This window comes from Falco naumanni, chromosome 6 (genome assembly GCF_017639655.2).
Source record: "Falco naumanni isolate bFalNau1 chromosome 6, bFalNau1.pat, whole genome shotgun sequence".
NCBI classification, from domain to species: Eukaryota; Metazoa; Chordata; class Aves; order Falconiformes; family Falconidae; genus Falco; species Falco naumanni.
In genome coordinates, this window is record NC_054059.1 from 89,160,898 (window position 1) to 89,185,068 (window position 24,171).

General features: G+C 46.8%; 1 protein-coding gene across 3 annotated transcripts in view; it reads left to right on the forward strand.

The window, feature by feature from the left end:
* Positions 1-24,171, forward strand: part of SPRED2 (sprouty related EVH1 domain containing 2) — a 65,641-nt gene that overhangs the window by 20,521 nt on the left and 20,949 nt on the right. The window contains exons 1-4 of one of the 3 annotated variants that reach the window (XM_040598214.1): positions 6,659-7,512; positions 17,101-17,278; positions 18,637-18,805; positions 21,459-21,523. In XM_040598214.1, coding sequence (XP_040454148.1) covers positions 7,496-7,512; positions 17,101-17,278; positions 18,637-18,805; positions 21,459-21,523 — 429 coding nt within the window. In that variant the 5' untranslated portion in view covers positions 6,659-7,495. Of the gene's footprint in view, positions 1-6,655; positions 7,513-17,100; positions 17,279-18,636; positions 18,806-21,458; positions 21,524-24,171 lie in introns of those variants that run through there. The other 2 variants (XM_040598213.1, XM_040598215.1) reach the window with 2 other exon arrangements.

Consider the following 24,171-nt stretch of genomic DNA (forward strand, 5'->3'; position numbering starts at 1 on the left):
CAGGGCAGTCTGGGCACATTGTGCTTCTGCTGCTGTCTTGACCGGGAGGCAAAACATCCCACTGGGGTGCTGGGTGCAGAGCTGCCCTCCCTTTGCACAGATGCAGCAGGGACCCATCTCTCCCTTTCTAAAATGTCTCCTGCTCCAAGGTATGAGTGGACATGGCAGCAGAGGAGGTAAATCCGAGGCAGGGAAGCCAGAAACTAATATAACCGGATGAAACCGCCTTAAGGAAAAAGAAAACTGTTTGTAGATGGGGTGTTGGAGGCTAATTGTGCAGCTCCTGTTGATTTTGCATCTTTGGTAAACGGGAATTAAAACCCCAGTTAAATCTGAGTTCAAGGGGAGGAATCAAAAAATAAGCCATTTTGGACTGAGATAAACACTTGCGGTTGCATTATCACCCACTGAACATGCGCAGAGTGGTGGTAACGCGGCTTGAGACGGTGGCAAACAAGTGGGAAGGTGTGTGGGGGGAAATCTGGGTGTATCTTGCTTCTTCCTCCCTTCCGGACGTTACCTGAGTTTATTGGGGGTGGGCAGTGTATAGTATAGACGGGGCTTTGCCCAAAGACAAAAGGTATATGCCTGCTTTCCACAAATCTCCAGCAAGAGGATAATGTTGCTTCAGTAGTCACTTCTTGATGTTTTTAGGTGGAGTGTTGTGGGCTATTAAACGAATAGACACTCATAAGCTGTTAGTAGGTATTTTCTAAGCCTAGCAATTTTTTGGTCTTGCATTGGAGCATTGGTGTCGTGGTATTCCTTGATAAACCCAGAAGGTTTGAGATTGCAGCTGCCGGCTGATATCGAATGCACCAAAACCCCTGATGGAAACGGTGAGAAGCTCCTTCACCATCTCTGCTGCAAAAAGGAGAGATCATGGGAGGCTTCAGTCACCTTCAGATATGCAAGAGGACGCCGCTGTCCCTCGGCAGACATGCCCAAAACTGAACCTTTTTGGAAGGAATTGGCATGGCAACACGAGCGTGCAGCACGTCGAACAACTCGCCCTTAAATGTCGGAATGAGAATATAGGATGAACCTGAGGAGATCACCCCCGACTGGCTTCGCCGCCGTATGCAAACAAGATCGCTCTTGCCCGTGATCTGTTCAGTGGGCACTTCACACTGCCCTGTCTTCTAGCGCTTAACAGATCTGCCTGTTGAAGTGGAGCCTAGGAAATAAAGCCCCGAGAGGCAAGCGACGCTTCTGTGACCGGGCGAAGGACAGTTGTAGGAAGAGGCACGCAACTGCCGCGGCTTGAGGAAACGCTTGTTTGTTTGTGGTTTTTCCAAAGCCCTTCAGCTCTGCGCCGGCAGGGCTGTAAACAGGAAAGCTGGCCGCAGGGAGAGCGAGGGAGAGCCCGGGGGATGAAACCGAAGGCGGCGGTGGGAAATCTCTGGCTGCTGCGGGACTTGGGTAATAACGCTGGAAAGCTGAATAGGAGTTGGTGCTGGGTGTCCTGCCTTGGGGGAGGCATGGGGGGGGGGGGGATGCCTGTCCCCTGTCATTTCTGTCCTCCAAAAGAGGCAGGCAGCGAGGATTGCTATCCTGAATGAACCATAAAATAATTCCTGCGCTACTAAAAATGAAAGCAGAATCATAAGCATTAATCATCTTCCTATAAATCTATAAAATAGCGGCTTGTTCCTAAGAGCGCTGGAAAGAGCTGGACAAGGTACATTTTAAGGGCAAGATAATGTTTTACTAACGCTTACAGGAGAAGCAAAGTGATCTTGAAAATTTAAGCTGGTTAGCTTCAGTCAGCCCCCAGCAAAACGGGGTTTTGCTGAAAAAAACCCAGGCTGAACGAGGTGCAGTCAGCGTCAGCTTGAGTCTCGACTTGGAGCTGGTCAGCACGGTTTAATGCAGGTTTTCAGTGGATTTAGAAATAAAGGTTATCCTGGCGTGGGGCTTGCCTCTGGTCTGCTGTACCTTGCTGCCTTCGCAGGCGCTTTTAGCGTGGGGTATGGAGCCCTGGTATGAGGGCTTTGCGAAAGATAACGACAGCCATCAAAGAGAAAAGGATGATTTGAAATCTAGAAAGAAGAAATTGGAGAAGGCAAGAAACTGGATATATTTGTCTGGGATACACGTAATTAGTCTGAGTGTACTTGCATGGGAAAAAAATTTACCCTACGGAAAGGGAAAGCAAAGATGGCAGTGGTTAGAAGTTGAAGATGCACATTTTAAAAAAATGTGTATATTTTCAGGGGGATGTTGTGGATCCTTCATCACTCGATCTTTTGCAGGTGAACGGAATAAAGCATCTGTGAGACTCAGCAGTCTAAAGTTGAAACAGAAGTTTTACTTGGCTGGTTGTTCCTAAATCAAGCTCTTCAACATACGTTGCAAGCGATGGGTTTTCTGGAGGTCAGAGGTGCAGATCCGTTCGTGGCAGTGATTGATCGTGGCTCGTGGAGGCCAGGAGCCCTTCGGGCAGGTGACTTGAAAGAGGCGGTGAGCTCTGCTGTCTGGCCAGCCTAGGAGGTATTGATAACCAGTGCAAGAAAAACACAAATTCAGATGTAAACCGTGGGGAGGCAGGACATCAAAAGCATCTCCCTTTGAGCTAAGAATTTAAGCATGGAAAAAAGGGAGGAGGAAGGTCTTGGGTTTTTACTAGCTTTTTTTTTTTTTTTGTAACCAACTTTTTTTTATCAAGAAAGTTAAAATATGCAGCCTGCTTCTGTGATGATCAATTCCATGTCACGTGAGTAAAGTGAAGTACAGGGATAGATTTCCTGGAGTGTATTACAGCTGTTTGTTCAGGTATCAATTAGGAGCTATGGAGGAAGGATTTAATTAGAAGAAAAACACACGAGGCTTTTCCGGCGTGGAGGAGCTGGGTGCATGTCATTTGTGTAACCTCTTTTCTGGTCATGGATGTTTATTTGGAGTCAAGTAAGTCGCTTTCAGCAGCTTTCCTTTGATCTGTCTGCAGGAAAATTGAATCCACATGGCCTCCACACAGAACCTTCCTGCATCCTGGATGGAAATACCCGTCTGTGCTGGGGTGGTTTTTTATTGTCATCCATATGTACAAAGGTCCATTCATCTATGAGAATGACACGTCTGTCCGAGGGCTAAGCTTTAAAACACCCAAAAAAGAAAAATGGTTGTTGCACCTGGAGATGGACTCTTTAAACCAAGACATGGAGAGTTGCCTTGGTTCGCACGGTTTGATGGCAAAGAAGCGGTGCCTCCAGCTCGCCAGGCTCGCTTAGCATCTCTGTAATTTATAAGTGGGTTGTGCCCTTGCTAGGACCTGGGATTGTACTGCGTGTAACGGCTGGGTGCCAAAGGGATGCCTGTGCCAGGCCAGCTGGGATGGTGCCCCCCAGCCTGGGCCCAGAGCTGCAAAGCGATTGCTGCTGGGTGTTAATGGTGAGATGCTCCCACCCTGCTGGTGGCTCCCAGCTTGCTGGAGACAACTGCAAAGGGGAGGAAGAATGCATCCTCTGTTTGAGAGAGGATGGTGTCTGAAGGGGATTAAATACTGCAGCTTTCCTCTTTCTTTGGTTTTACTGATGTACTGGGGGTGCGTTTGTGTTAGGAAAGCACCGTGCTCAGTGATGGTTAACGTCAGTGTGAAGTCTTGATAGAGAAGGGCAGAAGCAGAATCGAGCTGTGCCTTGACCAGACCTGCTCCCCCATGGGCTTTTAGGGACCATCCATCCCCCCGTGGACTCCTCAGCGGCTGAAGCGCTATTCAGCCGGACCATTAGTGCTGCCTTGCCTTTGTGCTAGCAGAGGTGTGCTGCATGGCAGAGCCCTCCTCCCAGTTTCATGGAAAATAGGGAAAGCATGGTAATGGGAGGGAGGGAGGAGCATTGTAGTGCTCCTGAATATTCAGCAGCCCCAAGCATATCACAGAAAGGTTGAAGTCATTCCTAAGGATCAGCTTTTCTCTCCTTTTTCCTATTTCTGCTCTACTTCCAGCTCTTCCTTACAACGTGACTTGAATGAACACTGTACTTGAGAAAACTCTGAGTAACAAGGACAGCATGAATGAAAGGGGTGTCTGAAGTGCTGGGTAAAAAGCTACACTGAAAAAGTCTGTAAAGTCTTTTCTTTGGGGTTTTGGGTTGTTGGGGGTTTTTTTGGTTGGTTGGTTTTTAAATTAAAAAACAAAACCAAAACTGAGACAGGCATCCTTCTTTACCCCTGAGAAGGCACATTAAGCAATGTTAAGGCAATATTGCTGTAACAAATCTTGAACACAACACCTGACGTAGGTTGCCTGGTGTTCCCAGATGATGAGATGCTACAAGGTTTGGAGTGTGCTATACAGACCTGGGGCTGCAGGTGCTTGGGAACCTACACTGCACTGCAGTTACATGCTGAAACATCTTTTTGCTTCTGGTTCACATCTGGTGCACAAGCTGTCAGGGCTTGGTCCAGTGCACGCCGTTAATTTTGTGCTGCAGAAGTTCAGCCCATTAATATGACTGGCATCAATGAGGTGACTGAATTTCATTCTCTTCATCACGGATACTCCAGCAGCTACAATGAAAACGAGCTCCTGTTGCTCCAACCGGTCTCAGCTCTTTGAACCGTGCTTGTAGCTGGCTGGCAGGCAGTGAAAAGCAGATCTGCTGCCTTGTTGGTTCTCCAGTTGCAATGTTTACTGTAGAATCCTAATGGCAAAACCCAGTAGCAGCCTGCATCCTGCTGGAAACGGGGGGAAATGGTCGTGTACTGGAGCAGCCGCTCACCTGCCCAAGCTAAGAGATGCACGGAAGCTTTGGAGGGTATTTCACTGTAGCACCAAGCTGGTAGGGATGGCTGTGCTAAGGTGTACTGGACAGGGCAGTATTTATGGGGGAAAATAATTATAATAATTAAAAAATAATAATGCGGTAGCCTTGCCAACCCTGGAGCTGATGTTTGCTTAGCCTTAAGTTTAAAGAACCTTTGCAAAAGCGAGAACCCAAGCAGTGATTTGGCTGATGTTCACGGCTCTCCGGTGACTTGGTATCTACTTCCCGTAGGAGAAAACCCTTGGGGAGCAAGGCTTGAAGCCAGCTGAGTGAGGTGGTGGTTCTTTCTGACTGATGCAACAAACTCTTGGTGTAGACAGAAGGCCAGGGCTTTATTTGCATCTGTATGGATTGAGCATGCAGTAACATTTATAACAGAGGGCTTTTCTGTGTCTGGCGTTTCCACAGGCAGGGTGTCTCCCTGCCTGCTCCCCATCCTGGCACACCGGCAGCTTTGCGGAAAATACCCAAGTCGTGGCTCGGCCCCGTTGCGTGAGCCAGGCTGCCCTGTGGACCTGTGTTAGCTTTACAGCGTGGTGGCTTTTCTGTGTAAACTGCTCTTGAGGTGTGCTGCTGGAAGCGGGTTTGTTAATGCTGCTCCTCTGTGTGCCGCCTTCTGTCGGCACGCGGTCCCGAGTCTGAGAGGACAGCGCCGGGCTGAGCTGTGGGGCCAGGGCAAGGCAGGGAAGCTTTGGGGAGATGTAACCACTCAAACTGTTTCAAAAACATGATTACAACACAGCTTATTCAAAGATAGTTTTGTCTTACACTGGGAGACTAATTTCATCTTCCCCCATCCCTTGGGAGAAAAACTTTAGAAACTGGACTTGCAGTGAAAAGCACCAGGTCTTCCATTTTTCCAGCTGATGTTGCTTTGGATGTGTGCTGACTTCTGGCTGGAGACAGCTGAGGACAGAGCTGGTGGGTGCTGTGTCAAGCATTTGGGAGGAAAAGCAAGAGGAAAGCAAGGCAGCGCATCCTGGCACATCTGGGTAGGGTGAGTTGTGAACTGGTGGTGTGCGATTAAAAAAAAACAAAACCACCAACAAAAAAAACCCAAAACAAGCCAACAACCCAAACCCCCAGACTTTTTTTAGTTACTTGTATAGCATTGGTGCTCTGCCTGGCTGAGGAGTTACCCAGTGGTCACAAATGCATTCCTGCCTGAATGGAGTACCCTTTGCCCGTTAAATTCAGGACCTTTTAATGCTGTGTACTGAAATAGGGTGACAGCAGCTGTCCCTTGGTCCCACTACAACAAACTTAAAATGCTGCACGTTCCCTGCAGTGCAGACTGTAGCTTGATTCCGTTGTCCTGACAAAATCCAGGGAAGCTGCAGATAGGTGCCTACAGCAAACAACTGCTGCTGTCCTGGTGGTTTGGGATGTCCTCGGCATCCTCCGTGCAGCCTGGTGTCTGCGCACGGAAGCTGGGATCAAGCCTTGGTGGGTTCGAGCTCAGCGTTTCTGTCGTCCAGGCTTGATGTTTTCAAGAGTGTGTGTGATTTTGGGGTGGTGATGTCTGCAGAATGGGGATGCAGCTTCCCTAAAGGATGCTTGCAGGAAGCATCACCTTGGCCGCTTTTCTCCATCCTGGGGAAAAAGGAATTTATTTTTTTTTGCCCCAAATCGAGGTTAAAACAGCTTGGATTTAAGGAAGGCAGAAGCAGCTGAGCCTGGAAACTAAACTTAAATTAGCTGTCTTCCTCCCTCCTGTCTAATCATCAGCATAGATCAGTTCAGAAACTGGGCAAGTATTTTTAGAAGCTGCTTTTAGAGCCCCAGTGTCACAATTTTTATTCTTGTCATCGGTGCCGAGGCAGCTCTTGAGCAACATTTCTGCTTTAAAAAAAAATAATAATGAGAGGGCATTTAGGGATGATCATATAACTTTGGAGGGGGGGGACACCCTGGCTGAGCGAGGAGTGAAAGCGGGTGTGAAGGTGTTTGAGCCGCAAGTTTTTGAGACCAACCCCCCGAAATGAAGCTCGTGGGTAGGGATGTTGCTATGTTGGCGCTTGGGTTGGGTGGGCAGCCTGCAGAGGTATATGGGATACGAAGACCTATAGCTGATGCTTATAAATATCAATTTGTTGCAAAATGGAAGTGTTTAAAACACCGTTAAAAGCTGTGATGGAGATTGGGCCGTCGGGAGGCAGAGTGCTTCCTGCAAGCCCGTGGGGTGGTTTGGACCCTTGGTCCCAGCGCTGCGTTAGCAGCTTTTGGGGAATAAAGTGCAGCCGGGGTTGCCGGAGGCGATGACGCCCGCGCTCAACTTTGGACCTGTTTGCAGTCCTGGGTGAGCGGGCGGCGTGCCCGCCGCTCTGGTGCAATCTCTCGGCAGCATGTTTGCTCCGTCAGCTGCTGCTAAATGCCCCCGTTATTAGTTTATGGTGGTTGTGTTGAAATTTTTTTTAATTTTTTTTTTTCTTGCCTGTAACCGGGGTGGGGAAGCGAGGATCTTTGCGGTGTGAGCGCTTGTGCTCTCCCCAGACGGAGGATGTTGGGAATGAGTAATGGTCCGGCCAGGGCTGTAATATGCAGAATACCTCTGGGATGACTCACCCGGTACAATGCAGCACATCCCTCAAGGAGACTGAATCACACATGGGGGGAAGCCGCTGGCTCGGCAGCAGCCAGCTGGGACACGGGGCAGCCAGCACCGATCTGGAGGCTGGTGGTGGCAATGATGGTAAAACGGAGCAATCGGGGTGTAAAATGTAGAGGCGATGGCATCCCCCAGCAGGTACGTGTGTGTGTTCTCACCGTGTCTAATTTCATATTTTTCACTCTTGGCTTTTTTTTTTTCCTTCACCTCCCCCCATCTGCCCCCACAGCCCTTCTGAATCTTTTCTAAACCCGCATATAATTAATCAGTAATTGTGTATGAGGTCTTCTATGAAACACAGGCTCTCTTTTTATGGTTGCATATATGTTTTTTTCAGAAGTAATGGTTTAACGTGTACCCTCTCTTAAATACCGAGAGGAAAATAGATGCTGCCTGGGAAGCTGCTTCCCTTGATGTCCCTCTCCATGGACACTTTATGAGGTAGGGGGTTAAAGAGAGGTGGAAGGCAGAAATCAGTGTGCATGTTGGTTTTGATGTAGTTAATTTTTAATTTTTTTTTAAAATGCATTTACCTGGCAAAAGATAAAACCCCTTTAGATTGAGACCACAATTATCCTGCTTGCTCCCTCCCCTCTTCTGTGATATAGATTCAGCTGGAATTGAGTCACAGAATTTTTTTTTTTATATTTGCAAAATATTGTCTGCCCTTTGTAGTTGCATCATACGTGGTGCAGAGAATGTTTACAGGGGGATAAATATAGTTGCATTCTCCACTGATCAAAATGGAGGAGAGCGGAGGCAAACTGCAGATTGCCTAGGGTGAGCAATTTCGGGTTAGTTTTTTTTTTTTTCACTTTTCTTTGTAAACTTGGCATTTTCCAGAAATGGTGTGTATCTGTATGTGTGCGTATGTAATTATTTTTATGTTCCGGAGAGTCATTGATTCTGTAGCTGAAGATTAGTACCCCTTGAGTTATTTCCACTTGCACTGTAATGGTGCTGCGTTGGGACGGGAACCGCTGGAGCTGCGAAGCGGGATGTTACACAGGGATAAGGGGACACCTCATCTGACAGCGCGTTTGGTGGCATCGCGGGCATCCTGGCGGGCTACGGCATGACGGCGGAGACTCATTGGATGGGGAAGAGGGACATGTGGAATTAGCGTCGTCTTGTGAATTGAATAGATTTCTCCATTACATTCCTCTGCGATTTTTGGCGAGCAGTATCAAACCTCTAGTTTCATTTTACAAAACAAGGAAGGTGATGAAACTTACAAAGCTGGAATGCAGTTGGTGTGCTTGTTAGTTTTCTTATTTTTGCTAAATATCACCTTTCATTAGCTAACGTAGGATAACAGTACTGGAATGTTTATGGTCAGTAGATTTTAGAAAAAAATTAGTGTTGAACTTGGTTGTGGTGTCTTTTCAGGGGTGTGGGAAGGATTCAAATCAGGATGTGGATCTCATGCGACTACCTGTTTGGCTGGCTAAGCTTTTATGTGATTTTTGCTTATCTTGCATGTGATATAAAACAAATACCATCTGTCATGCAATAACAACTTCCTTTCTCATTACAGTAAATGATAGTACTAATTAGCTTTCCTTGAAATCTGTTAATAGTTTGTAACCTTGCACAGAAATAGGACTTCGGTGTGCAACTCTAGCCTGTACTGTATGCTGGCTTGGATGAGCTGCAGGGCAAATTATTTGAATGTGTTATCTTTCTGAACTGATACATTTTTTTGTTGTTTTGCTGCTCCTTACAACTTTGCAAGACATGCTGTTCATGTGCAGCTATAACAATTTATAGCAAAATTAATCCCTTAAATTCAAAGAACACCTTCCCCCCCCCCCCCCCCCCTTTTTTTGGTTGTTTTTTTTGGGTTTTGTTTTTTGGGTTTTGTTTTTTTTAATAAAACCCAGACCTGTAATTTGCCATCACTGACAAAACAGCTGCCGGGCACTGGGCAAAGCTGTAAGGAGGCTGGTCTTGAGCAAACTCAAGTCTCCATTGAGACAGAAGTTTGCTGTGATATTTTTTAAGAGGTTTCATTAAAGCGTTGTTCATTAAAAAGTTTTGTCAGTAGTGTACATCCTGGTGGCGTCATGGCTGTCTTTTAGGAGCAAAAAACCCATGACTTGGCTATTTTTGTAGCAAGGTTTGCTGGGGGTTTCGATGGCTTTAACACGTTTCGACAACACGTTGCATAGATGCTTCAGTACATCCACGAGTAGTGACTTTTTTTCGGTGGTGTTCGCGTAGTAAGCTAATTTCTGGGGATAGCCCTTAAAATCCGTGTGCTTGAGCTGCCTCAGTGGATCTTTGCTGGCCCGTCAGCTTGTTTGCAAGCCTGGTTTTTCCCCCTGAAAAGCCACTTGCCAGTTTGTTTGGGGTTTTGCCCACATGTGCGGCACTTTGTGGGGCTCGTCAGGCAAGCCTGGCACGGGAGGGGAGGTTGTGCTGCCCGAAAAAACGGGTTTAGCCCATGCAGGGCTCAAACAGCCACCCCTACAGCTGTGCAAATAGCGGTTGTGTTACCCTGCCTGCCCCAAACCCCTCTGGTTTCTAACACTTTTTTTTTTTTTTTTTTTTTTACATGCTTTTAATAAGGAGCGAGGGCCAAGGGCCCTGGCTGCAGCAGCAAATTGCTGTCGTTGACTAGTTTGGTGCATCCAAATTAGTTGGGATGTTGCATTGGAAAAATGCGCTGTGAGAGTTACTCTTGCAGCAGAAGCTGATGCTTTTGTCACTTTACATATTTTTCCTTCTGTTTATGTATATTCATTTCTTTTAAATATATTAATTTTTTTTATATCTACATTCTATATATACATTATATATATAGATACGTATACATACATATATATAAAAATACATATATTTAAAAAATTAGTTTTCCAGGTACTTCCTGGAAGGATCCGAAATATTTATGGGATTATGAAATCCCATTTGAGCAAGTTAGGATAGAGCTGTTTTCTCATAAACTCAATAAAATGAGCCTTAAATGTTTAACAAACGTTTTGGTGAAAGGATTCCTTTGTTCCTCGTTGCCTCGGTGTTTGAGGGAGATGTGGAGGCGGGCGGCTGGATTGTGCAGGTGTCTTGGTTTTTTTTGCGAAGTCCTTTTTCTTCTGAAAAAACAAACAAACAAAACTGGTGTTAATCTTTCCTACGGAGAGTTTTCGGATGGGCTGTAGCGCTGGGAGCAAAGCCAGGCTGGCTGGGCACTGGCCGTGGAGGACCCAGCCACTCTTTGTTCTGCCCTTGGGGCTGCTCTACACCCAGGAAAGGCATCAGGGAGTGAAAAATAAAATCAGAAGGCAGTAGTTCGGGTTTGCTGCAGCCTGCTGGAGCGGTGTTCCTTGTGCGAGGCCACGTGTCCTACAGGAAGACAAGCTTTTGAGGGTTGAGGGGGCGCTTGAGCCTTGGAGCATCCGTGCTGCATCCAGGACCCTGACAGTGCGCTGGGGCGCTCAGCCGGCTGGGCTGGGGTTTTGTGCTGCACACAGGACTTTGGGCAACACTCAGCCAGCAAGAAAACCCCCAGCACTGAATAACCTTCCTGCAAAAACATCTCCTCTGGGGCGCTTTGTGGGATGCGCAGGTAGGACTGTGCATGTCTTATACTTTGCCGGCAGTGATTTCCAAATCCTGCAGGAGCCCTTCCTTCGGGGCAGGATTTTCCTCTCCTGCCTTCTGCACTGCTGCAGCTAGCAGTGTTCTTGGAGTTAATGTATCTCTTCTGGTTTGGTTTTGGGTATTTTTTTTTTTTAACATGGAACAGCGATTGTACAAGCTGAACACATGCTGCTAAATTCAGTTCAGCAGCCAGGCATGGACTGGGGAGCTGGAAGAGAAAACTCCTTTCCATTTTCAGAGGGAAGCTGGTAGGAAACGCTGAATGCCAGCAATGTTTTCTCATTTTGTTGAGACAGAGAGAAATGTCCTGAAACCGAGCCTGGAAGGTTAATATCAGGTTAAGATGAAGTGCCCCGGGACAGGCACATGGCAGGAGTCGGCAGCATCCCTGGAGCGAGGCATGTGGGGATGGAACGGTCTTGTATTCACTCTGACCAGGCAGAACCCAAAATTTCCCGGATGCCTGTTTATCCTGACAGTTTTAGATTTGAAAGACAGAAAAATAAAGGTTGCAAATGTGTTATACTAGAGCTGGGTTACGGATGCAGTGGTTCTGTGTGCCTGGTGTGATGCAGAGGTGAGGGCAAGGAAAACTTTTGGGAGGTTTTCTGTGGTTTTCTACAGGCTCCATGTTAACATAGGATCTGACCAGGGGGGTGCAAATGACTTTTTTTCATGCTGATAGCTGACGGAAAAGTTTTAAACAGGCTGGATATCTAAATGGTATTGAAATACCAACTTTATTTGGCGGTGGCTCCGTGCACTCAGAAGTTTTCTTTTTAATAACATGCTAACTTAGGGTTTTAAAGAAGAAAGTAGTTGTTATAATCTGCAGATATTTCACCCATGCTGTAGAAGGTTCATGAACCAAGGACTGGGTCAAGAAAGCAGGACTCCAAAAATAGCAGGTTTTCATGACTTGCATCAAAATGCCGCCGCTTTCTGGCTGCGGGATGAACTCTGGAGAGGACCCTTCCCATACAATTTCCCGCAGTCACCCAGGCACAACGGGATGGTTTTAACTCCCGCTGTCGGAGTCGCTGGGGCAGGGACGGAGGGCACAGTGAGAGCTCTGTGAAACCACATCCAGCTCAGCCAAAGGCAGGTTATGCCCCAGTAATGGTAAAGTTAAATTTGCATGGCTCCAAGTAGTTTAAATTGTGTTTAAGTGCCCGATGGCCGCAGTTCAGTTCAGCTGAACAGCCCGACCTCTGCCGCCGTTGCATTAGCAGCCTCCTGCTGTCCCTGTGGCTCTTCCTGGAAATCTGGGATCTGGGAATGTCGATGAGTTAAAGGCAGCAGTCCGTGATTTTGAAGCCCATGATGTTGCACTTATCTTTTTGTCTGAGACTGAATCTCTTCTGGCCTCATAAGCTACAACATCGAGAAGGGAGGAAAGCGCTGAAGTGCCGCATGGCTGCATTAGCATGGAAGTCTAAGTTTTATCCGTCAACTAGCCTGGCTAGAGGAAAAAATATTCTTGAATTACAGAATACATCTGGGAAGTGGTTTATGATGTGACTCAAAAGGAAAGTAGTAAATGTGGTAGGTTGGGCTACTTTTTTTTTTTTTTTTTTTCCCCCCCTCCCCTTGGGATTTTTAAGTATCTCAGACGGTATTTGCAGTTGCTGCGTTTGAAGCAAAGTAGAAAAGAGCAGCGGCTGGTGGAAGGGAGCTCTGTACTTTGACCCTCATTTACAAAGACGATGGCAAAATTAAAGACTTCGTTGACAGAGGAATGATTTGCTGTTCACTCCTGGATGCGGGATCGGAGCCGTGAGCCCACCCCAGGCATACAACGAGGCTCAGGGCTTTGTCCCCCTTGGCTTTGCTGCGCTGCGGTTCCTGTCAGCGATGTGGCTGATGTCGGGGAGCCCTGGATGGTGTCAGCTGCATTTTACACTGCGGTTCCTGCATGCTGGAGGAAAGCTCTTTAATCCACCTTAAACATCGCCTGTCCCTTAGACACACCAATGCTTTGTAAAAGTTAGGCTGTAGGTAATAAAACTGTGGTTCAATTATCACAAAGGTAATCGTTCAGAACTTCTTGTTTAGGAAAACTCTCAATATCCTTCGGAGTAGCAATTATACAGGCGCACGCTTTTTTTTTAGTATCTTTTTTTTTTAATATCTCTTTATTTATTTATATATATGCACACCCACGAGCTATAATTTTTAAAGGGTTCTCTTTTCCTTCCAATAAAAACAGCACGTGGGTTCCTGCGCTACCTTTCCTCCCCAAGTTCATTCTGGTTTTCTGCGCAGGGTGGGGCGGGCGAACAACCTGCAGCAGCCCCAAACAGGCTGGCCGGCTGCCATGCAGCTGGGTAATCCCTGCAGATACTTTCTTCCCAAGCTTTTAAGGCAGTTGAAGACAAATCTGCCGGGTTAAGATAGCAAAGTATTCCATTTAAGAGCGTAATTAAGAATAGTTTGCATGAAATGCGTAGCGCGTAGGCCATAAACCCAACAATTAGAGCGGTCTTAAAGTTTTAAGAAGCCAATAAAATCAGGGGAACTAAGGCTACTGGGGCGGGGGGGGGTTAGCTGTTTGATTTTTGGCTATATGAAAGGCTTGTGCTATGTAATCTCAGCAGCAGTTGGTATCTCGTTAATGGTAATGGACCAAATATTTTCACGTACCTCATTAACCACTTCTCCTGAAATAGATTGCACAGTTGCCGTGATAAAAGTGCAGGCGGAGGGTTCAGACGTGGTTGTTTCGCTGCTTTGGTGCACCAAGGTTTCAGCAGTGACATGCACGTGGGATTTGCAGATCACCCCTTTGCTCCCGAGGATTTTTAATCCTTGCAACCAACAGGAGCCTCGGTGCAGTCGTGTAAAATTAAATAGCAAAGAAAATAAGCAGCTTTTACACTAAGGAAGCAAGGTCCTTATATTGACCTGAAATGTTTGAGTCTCTCCCGAGTATTTATCAGTGTGAGGGAAAGAAGCACTGCCTGTTCTAGGCTTCTGGGTGGGAATGGCAGGCGAGATTTTGACTTGGAAAGCTGAAGGAAGCAGTGGGTAGCCTTGAAAATGCCACGTGCAGTTCCGCATCCTAGTCCAGTGACTAAACCAGGATGTCAAGCCCTAGGAAGCCATAAGCGCCTCCTTTCCTTATTTTGTTGCTTTCATTTTCCCCAAATCCCTTGGCGTAGGTGGCATGTTGGGAAGCAGCCGGAGCCCCACGGGAGAGAGGATGGGGCTCTCCGGGCAGCGCGGCGTCACGGGTGACTTTTGGTCGAGCAGGACAGCGTGCCAAGGGATTACGTTAACAGCAGCAGAGCTCTGCTTACCTTGCCAAGGGCGAACCCTTCTGCTGGATGAGGCCCTTTTCTAATCAGGGAGCAGAGAGGTCATCTCGCCATGGTAGGGTGATGGAAACCAGATTTTCTGGCTTGATATATTTGAGGAGGTAGCTCTTCAAGATGGGAGAGATGCAGTTTATGCGGTGGTCTCTTGGCACATAGGTGAAATCGGTGGCCTTGGTGGCAGAGGTTGTAAGAGCCACAGGTCCCGGTATCGGTGTGGAAGTGAAGATCTAAACTGTATGGCTCTGTGCCCCAGCAGGTTGTGGTTGTAACGGGCAGGGATAGCAGTCAGGGGACCAAAACTGGACGTGTAGGCATCCACTGGTATTGAAATGTAATTATGAGCCTAGAGAAATCCCTGAGGGGTGGTGGAAACACAAAATAATTGATAGAAATCACAACATACTGAGTAGTCGCTGCTGGTTTAATTCTCCTTTAAGTGGACGATTCCTGCAGCAAAGCAACCGAGGACGACCTTACTTTTGGGACAGCTGAAGGCTCTGGCTGCTGCCGTGAGAGTGAGGGGTAAATCCTGCAGGAAGCTGTCTTGCCAGTGGCAGTTTTCAGATGTGGAAGGAGAAGCAGGAGTTTGCACGGATGACTTTTGCAGGAGCATGGAGGGGAAGGTCGTATTGAGCAGCTCCGACATCAGAAGAGAGCTAAAAATAAGTCCAGAATAGAATAAGTCCAGTATAAAATGTATAGTTGGCTTTCTTTTTCCTTTCTCTTTTAATTGCTAATCCTTATAGACCATATGGGAAAGGTACTGAGAAGAAAACAAAAATTGTCTTGGATGGAAGCAGCTCGATTTTTGCACAGCAGGAAATTGGCTGAAGTATTTTGCTTAATTCTGAGTATCAGGAAGCCAAGAGATTACAGTTGCCACTGGCAAAATCTAGGAACGGGTTTTCATTACAAAGTAAAAAGGTAACTGGATCTGTTTATAGACACGCTTGTCCTGTTTCCTGTACCAGGATGCTGCTTTAAGGCCTCCAGAGCAAAAAATATTCTTTAAAATGTCATTTCTCAGTTCTGTGAGTGCTTTGCGTGTGTCGGCTGTCATGCGGGCCACGTATCTTGAGTATGCGGAAAAGCTTTTTATCAGCCGGTGCAAAGTCCTCAGAGCAATAGGGGATGAACCTTAAGCATCTGTGGACTGCCTTCATTCTGTAGGTCCGGTGAGAAAGTTGCTGGATCCATAAAATAAAGCTGGCAAAGGGAAGATCGCAGCACACGTTTTGCAAGGCCCGCATAGGTGCGGGAGGTATTAGCTGGTCCCGGGTGCCTCTGCCCAGACGGTGCTCGCTGCCTCCCTTGGTCTGTCCCCGAAGCTGCCCTCAGGCGGGATCTGTGGGGCTGCTTGCTTAAAATCTGGTTGTCTTAAGAGAACGGGGAGCTCAAGGCTTCAAGTATTAGCACTTGGATTACAAAAGCAATGCAAAAACAGTGTCTTGAAAATAAGAGGCAGTTTTGTCTGGTGTAGGATGAAGAAAGCTCCCGCTGCACGTAACTTGGATAGGAAGGGCCCATTCTCTTGTCGTGTTGTGCAGATGCTGGGAAAGTGTCTGGATACAGAGTTTTCCTCAAGGAAAAGGGTGATACCTGTGTTTTGAGAGGCCACCTCTTAGAGCCCTCCTATGGGTTGAGCTTCCTCCACCTGGGGCACTCAGCTGGGGTGGCCTGGAGACGGCCAATTCCTGGGCAGTTTTCGTCGCGTGTCCTTTCTTGTAGCCCCTGCCGCTGCTCCCGGTTTCACCCAGGCTGGGTGTCCCGGCAGCGCCGTGGCTGCGTGTGGCCAGTGTCTAACCATGCAGGTCACCTCCCTGCGAGGGCATCCTGAGCCATCGCTGGGTTAGGTGATGTCTAACACACGATGCGTTGCACCGAGCTGGGGGTCGGTGGCAGCGTGAGGACAAAATTTGGGTATTACCCAGCAGCTCCAGGGTAGGACAACCCGGTTTAGCTTGGCATCTGTTGCATGTCCCGTGCAAGGTGCCTGGCTTTTGCTTACGTGCTGCAGTGGCCTTTCTGCTCCCAAATGACCCCCTCCCTGGTGTTGTCCCAGGAGATGCTGGAGCAGCTGCTCTGTGGAAAGGGTACAGGAGAGCTCTGGGGGGAGTGGAGCCTCCTGCTGGGGGGGATGGACACCTGGATCACCCCCGCATCTCAGGTGCTTCCAGGAGAGCTTCTGGCAAGGTTATGATGTGCTGGTTCTGCCTTTGAAAGCTTGAAATGCTGGTGGAGCTGTTGTAGGGACGTGGTGTGGTCCTGGTGAACTGAGCCGAGATGGTTCCCATCTCCTTTCATCAGAGGTACCAAATGGAGCCACGCTTGTGGTTTTATTTCCCGTAAGACTGTCGCAGTTGCAGAGGAATTTGAGCACCATCTTCCAAAGCCCACTTCACTAATTTGATCACAGAAACCTTAAAACACTGGTTTTGTGGGTTATTTGAGCTCCGCATGTTCTTCCAACACTTTGGAGACCCAATGCATCCCTATGGGTGGTGGCCTTGGGGTGCTGCCTGGCTCACCCCTGCTCTCTTGGTCCCTGTCCCCAGCTGCATGAGGGAAAGGGTGTCCAGACCCATGGGTTGTTTCATCTGTATGTTGACACTTGGAAACCCAGTGGGTTTCTCTCCTGTGTTGGCTGGAGTGGGCAAGGCCATCCATCACAGAGGTGGACTTCCACTGAGGGCAGAAACTGTGTTGGGGCCAGACCCGTGCAGTGTAAATGCCACCTTCAAGAAAAACGCTCCGCTGAGACCGCGTGATGCTCACAAAAGGTTCTGTTTTTATTTTGTTACCATTGCAGTGACAGCTATATTGTGCGAGTCAAAGCTGTGGTTATGACCCGAGATGACTCCAGTGGGGGATGGTTGCCGCAAGAAGGAGGTGGTCTCAGTAGAGTTGGCGTCTGCAAGGTCACGTACCCGGAGGGCAATGGAAGAAGTGGATTTCTAATCCATGGTGAAAGGCAGAAAGACAAACTGGTAATAGACCCTAATTCAACTTTTGTCTGTTCTTATAATGAGAATTATCCCAAATCTATTGCTATTGTATTCTTGTGCAAATTTGGTTGGTTTTTTTTAAAAAAAAAACACCATAAAACCCAGGCATGTGCAAATAGTACCAGACTGGACAAAGCAAACCTATCTTCATCTAAAATTGCCATCTTTTGCTGTCTAGGTTGGCATGCCGCCACCTGGAAGGAGCAGGTAAATTTTTGACATCCATGTGCAAAGACCCGCTTTGATGATTGAAAAAGGGACTGCATTTTTTTTTTTTTTAAGACCTAGCAGGGGTGAGAAGTGAATTGAAGTGTAAAGAACCCATGAAGCCAGTCACATTGCACTGAGTAATGCAGTGCAAGCCTTTAAAACGGGCATGAATTATTTATGCTGCGTGCCGTTCAAGGTTTGAACAAGCAGAGTGAGAATATGAAGACAAGTTGTCTCTTATGAATTGACGCACTATGTTTCTCCTGGTAGCTGTTTATCTAAAAAGGAGCTCTCTTCTTTCCCCACACAAATCAAATTAATAAAGTCTTTTCCCTATTTCCAGGGTCCGTTTCAAATGTTTATCTCGTTTCTTATATACTTGATTCTTCAGAAATTCTCTCCTGTGAAGAGGTGGGCTAGCTTAAAAATAATGCTTCCTGCACAGGCTCTGCAAACTCAGTGTTTGGGGAAAAAAAATACGCATTATTTGAGTCAGAAATTATCTTGCTTTCCAAAAGACTGGTGTGTTAAAGATGTTTTGAGTATAGTTTGTCTTTTGCAACACTATTTTGCTTAGGATTTTTTTTCTGGACACTACTTGGGAGCCATGCTTATGGTCTGGGGGGACGGAGTAAGACTAACAAAGCCGTTCCTGCTCTCCCTGAGCATCACCCTGGAGGTGGGTTTTGGCACAGCAGAGCTTAAGAGGAGTGTCTGGCTGGGGATGAGGGAGGAAAAAAAGGGCGAGGGGAGTGTTACAGCACCCCTGAATCTGCTGCTGGCAGATAAAATTTCTGTTGAGCAAAACTGTTGAGGGGGAAGACATTCTCCCTCCACCTGAGCCCCCTCCCCAAGCTGTAACCTGTGCCACGCTGCGCCTGGGTCCGGAATAGGCTCCTGGGGTAGGGAGCAAGCACCTAGGCAGAGCACAAGCCAAAGCTGGATGTGCAGTGGTTGCGAGAACAATTACAGCGTCTGGTGTTCATTAGTCATCGTTCGGTAGGGTAGGCAGTTCCCCCCACGCGAGGCATGACTTGGCTTGCTTTCGGGTCCAGGCTGAGATGGTGCCGGCTGTGTCCTTGGGTGGGAAAAGTGACTTTGCTCTTCTTTTGGGGCTCACACCCTCCCAGGTGGTGCTGGAGTGCTTTGTGAAGAAGGACCTGGTGTACACAAAGGCAAACCCTACCTTCCACCACTGGAAAGTCGACAACAGAAAGTTCGGGCTCACTTTTCAAAGCCCCGCTGACGCGCGAGCCTTCGACAGAGGAGTGCGGAAAGCCATCGAGGACCTCATTGAAGGTACCACAGCGTGCGGCAGCGGCTGCTTTGACCCCTGGAGGAGTGGGGACGGGGGTCTGAGTCACAGCGTGGGGAAGAAAGATGGGTTTAACGTCAGTTCTCGGGCTTGGACGTCTCTTTTGCTCATGTGCAGGTGTAGCTGGGCGCTTACGCCTGCGCTGAGCAAGCCCCAGCTTTTAAGAACTTGAGTTTTCTCATCCCTTAAGGAGGGAAGGGATTTCAGTCCAGGTGTTTTCCAGTCCTATCTGGCTTGGTCTGTCCAGACTTCCCCCCGCCGCCCCCCCCCCCCCCCCCCCCTTAATTATCATCAAATCTGTTATTACTGCCTTTATTTGATAGGCTTGGGTTTCACGCCAGCGACAGCAACTCAAACAGCCCCGGCTCCTCTTTATATGCAGCCGCATCTCATCTTACCGAGTCTTTGTTAAATCATAGTATGAATTCCCTGCCTGGAGTTGAATAAAACTTTGTTTTGTATTTGGGGGTTTTTTTCAGTAATTAGTTTTGTCTGCATCCTCTTAGTTGAATGGTAGTTCTTGAAGACTTTGTTGTGTTTTGGGGTTGTTTTTTTTTAGTTCTGTAAAAAATGCATTTGAATTGCCTGTGCTTTGAAGTTGTCATAAATTTCTCCTTTTCACATTTCACTGCAATCAAGCAATCATAATACAGCTATAATTCAATAGTACTTTTATTTTAATGAAATTTGATTCTTCATAGGGGTTTTGCTCGATTATTTTTTTTTTTCTTTTTTATTTTTAACCATGCCACTTTATTTAGAGACCTAGTGATCCAAAGCCTTTCTCGTTCCACCTGGTGTGACCGGGATATTTTTATATACAGATGGTATTATTTTTTGAGGATTCTAGCTCAAATGCATACACAGATGTGGATACTTTTTGAGGACATCAGCTCCGTAAGACAGCTTAACATTCTGGATGCCCTGTCCTTGCTTTAACATGGAAATGGTAGATACTGGGAGAGAATTAATCCCTCAGGGCTCTTCCCTGGTAAATATCTCACTAGTTAGAGGGAAGGATCTTCTCAACCAGTTACTCATTTGCTTTTTCCTGTGCCATTAACGTGAAGGAGTCACAGCTAGGCCTCGTGCTCTCTTCTCACTAGCTAAAATGGAAGCATTTTGAGTCATAAACGTGGTGTTTTATGTAAGCGGCACGGGATTGTGCAAAGTTCCAAAGAGATGATAACTCAGCTGTATCGAGTCTTATTTTGGAGACGCCTGGTACGCAGCAACTCCTGTTCTGCTCTTTCTGACCCATTTTTACAGTAGAGGTATTTAAAATCAAGTCCTGCTGGATCTCAGATACTTCAAAATCAGCAAATCTATATTTATCCCATTAAGAGCACAGACTGCTCCTTATGAATGTGTTCCTCCTTAACATCCAAGTAAGGCTTTCTGAATGAAAACCAGCACCGGCTGGGGAGCACACAGCATCGGCCGTGGCTTTCATTTATCGTTCTTTTGTTGTTCACGTGGCTGATCAGGTTGAGCAGGTAATACTCAGCACGACAAACTACACACGTTCAAAACTTCGTGAAACTGCCGCTTTATTATTAATGTCTAACCACTGGTTTGTTCCCTGTAGCATCAGAAGTGTAGAAGCTTTGTGCGCAACTACAGGAATCCTATGCAGCTCTCTAGAGCGTCTGGATTTTTTACTTTTAAGGTTAATGTAGCAAATGGCACGAACGTTTGCACGTTACTTAGTGTTTTAAGTGGGCTTTCACACTTAGCTCTGCACATCTTCATGATGATGCAACTGAGAGCAGCCAGGACTGGTGCAGATAGCGTTATATAAAGCACGTTATTTAAAAAAATTTCCAGGATGAAGGTGGTACAAACAATTCAGTTGTTTTAGTTAGGGATGTGATGTGGCTGTAATTCAGGGTAACAACAGGCGGCTCCGGAGGGGGACACCCACAGGGTGGGGAGAGAGGTTGGAAGAAGGTTTGTTTAATATGATTTCCGACTTTTTTTAACAATTGCCATGCAATTAATGAGACATGAGAACTGTACCCCAGTATGTGCATTTAAAAAAATGGGTTTACACATTTCAGCTCCTTCCAAATACTTTGCTTGCATGAGGCGAGGTGGTTCTCTGAGAAATAGGTGGTAGCAGGGAAGACATTCACAATATGTAACAACTTGCAGAATTAGAAGAAGAAAAAAACCCAGATATAACTCTTCATTGTCAAAGTGAGGTTTATTTTTTATTTTTATTTTTAAGTCATTTTTTCCACCAGGTTTAGGTAATATATGACGAATAACTCCTATATGGTCTCTCGACAGCTGAGGATCTAGCCTCAAGCGCTGATTAGTACGTAGCTTTACCATTCTTCAGAAACGAAAGTCTTCTGTGATTGGAAATGTTAACTGCTATTTTTAACATAGTTAATTAGCATTGGCAGCCATGCAGTTGCACGTCAAGAAACACTTTCAGATTTTACCTTTCCAACACAGCTTACATGTAGATGAGTTTTTCTTCCGTAATTTAAGCCACTGTTGTACACATCTACAACAGAAAAACTTGCGAGAATCCAAATGATTATGGGCATAATTAAAAAAAAAAAAAAAAGAATTACATAGAAATGTGAATTTAAAATGCTGTGGGTTTGTGTTTTGTTTGTTTTCTAGGATCTACGACTTCCTCGTCAACGCTTCACAACGAGGCTGAGGTGGGCGATGATGATGTCTTCACTGTAAGTACATGTCACCTGAGGTCATTCTCCTTTATGCTCTGGTTTACACGGTCAGGTTGGAAAGGGGGTTTCTTTTTATGCCTCAGGGTTGGCTTCCAGCAGTCATCCCAGTGTTTGGCCACTGGGTGTGTTTAGTTTGATGGAAGTATGTCCTCTACAGAACGTAAAGCGTTGGGTTTCTGTTGGCCTCCCATCGCCACGTGAAAAGCGTGGCAGAGCAGATGTTGTCAGGGCTAGAAGTGAGGAAATAATCACTCTCAAATTTCCTATGGCTTAATCTGAGTGGTGCACACAGCCTAATACCTCTCTCTCTGTCCTTGAGAAGCATCCCACAAACTCAAGTAGATGGCTGCTACTCGGGTACTTACTCAAGGAAATAAGATTTTGAATTGCGGTTGTTAACAAAAGCCAAATTTAAAGGTGTTTCACCTGTGCGTGAACATAGAAAGTTCAAACAAGTGTCTTTCAGCTGGGGGAAGGCACAGTAGCATGCTGTCTGCCTACCCAGTGGTGACTTGGAGTAAATAATAAAAAAAAAATAGGAGTTGCTTGTATTTGATCTGTGGTAATGTCTAAAATGTATTTTGGAGCTTTCCTGAAACAGAAGCAGCTACTGTCCCCACTATGCTTGGACACTTTAAAGGCGTGGAGGAATAAAGAAATGTGAAATAAAATGGCAGTCCAACCATGGGTATTCCATGGGCTGAAAACAAGGTGCTCACAGCGAATATTTTGTCTTCCTAAATTTATTGCAACCCCCACACACACATGCGTGCCTGCGTTAGTTGTGTTACAGCCGCCCTCCTTGTCCTGTGGCACTGGTGGGGACCGGCTGGCAGGAGGGTGGAAGGTGGGATGTCCTCAGCGCAGCAGCAGCAAACTCAAAGTTGTCTTTGGGATGCTTTCCTGCATCTTCAGGGCAAACAAGGAAAAACTGAGGACAGGCATCGAGCTGTTTGATGCACCAGGAAGCAGCCAAAGCCGAAAGGTGTTTTTTTTGAGGGTGATGGTGTGGGACCAGGGCAGGTTCCCTGCTGCGTTGTGACCGGATCCTCCCAACGGCTGGCATGTCGACTGCATCTGTCCTTTTGTCATGGTTCTGGGAGACAAACAACAGCAGGCAGGGTTAAAAGGTGACTTCCTGCGCTCCGCAGCAAAACTGTCATTAGCAGCTGCTTCCCAACTACCTGCCAGAAGTGATTTATAGGCGCTGGGATGGGATGGACTGGGGGGAGGCACCGCTGGAGCTGGAGCAGTTTACGGATTTGTGCTGTTTTCTTCACTGGGTAGGCTGTGCTCTGCTGGGGTGGATGGGTGTGCTGGACGTGCGTGCGGCTCTTCTGCGCTCGTCGGAAAGGGGATGACAGTCAAAATGTGCCTTGGGCAGGTGTGTGCCAGCTCTGGCCGGGTTAGACATGGAATTACTCAGTGTAAAAGCAGAGCAAAGTAGCCTGTGGAAATAGGAAAGGAATATTTTTACTAAAATCCAGCCAGCTGACATTTAGGCACCTGGGAGTGCTCCTGGATTTCTCCACAAGCTCATTCTTGTGGTTGAGTGTTGATTTTTAAACTCGTAGGGTGTTTTTTACCGGGAGGAAGAAATTGTTGCCTTTAAGTAGGTGTTGCTTTACATTGGGAAAGTTGGATCAATGGTGCTCCAGCTGCATTGAAATCACTCAGACTCCTGCATTCAAAGTGAGGAGCCAAAACTGTGAGAGATTTCCCCCCTACTTGACCCCAGGGAGCTGACAGATAACCCCCCATGGTGCAGATATTTATGGGGTAGGATGCTTGGCGGAGAAGGAGGAACAAGCTACTCAATAGCATTAACAAGGAGGGAGACCTCAGCAGCAGTTGGCATCTTGTTGGGTTCCACAGGGACGTTCTCACCTCGAGCTGTGCCCTGCCTGGCAGCTCTCTCCGCATGTTTCGTGGTCTCTGGAGCATGAGAGGGACCTCACCGATGGTGGTAGCTCACGCGGTGGCTGGTGAGGTTGTCACATCAGGGCAGGCGTGTTGTCATACTCCAAAAATAAGGCTTTAGGAGCATCTTTTTCCCCAATATTTCTTGTGCTCCCGGGATGAAGTCTCTCCTTTTCCTGCGGTCCTTAAGCTCTCAGCTTCCCATTTATCCTGGTAGGTGACAGTGGAGTATGGAGTCTGCATAAGCCAGAAATAACATACTGAAGTGTGGAGGGGTTTGAGTCTGGAAGAAATCGATAGGGCTGTGATGTGTTTTATTTTTACCCTTCTGTTTCATTCTTTCTTTGCGCTTCTTTTTGACTTGGATATCATAGTTCATTTGGTCATTCTTGCACACAAATCTTCTTTATAGCTTTCCTGTAAACTCATTCCCCCAGCCACAGCAGTGGATTTTTTGGGGTTTGGGGTTTTTTTGCTCTGTTTTAAAGAGAAAGTACATTTGTTCTTTTTTATTTCCTAAGGTAGTTATTAAAATCTTCACAGTCCTCCCCCTCTCCCACACATGCATGAATAAACTTAACTGCGTGCGGCAGAATTTTCAAAAGCATCTGCATGATTGAGTCATTTAATCAGTCATTTACCCGTCTCTGAAAATCCCAGCCATTGCTGCTACGCTGCTGCCTCAAATATTTGGCCCGAGGTCCTGCCTCTCCTTCAAGATGTTT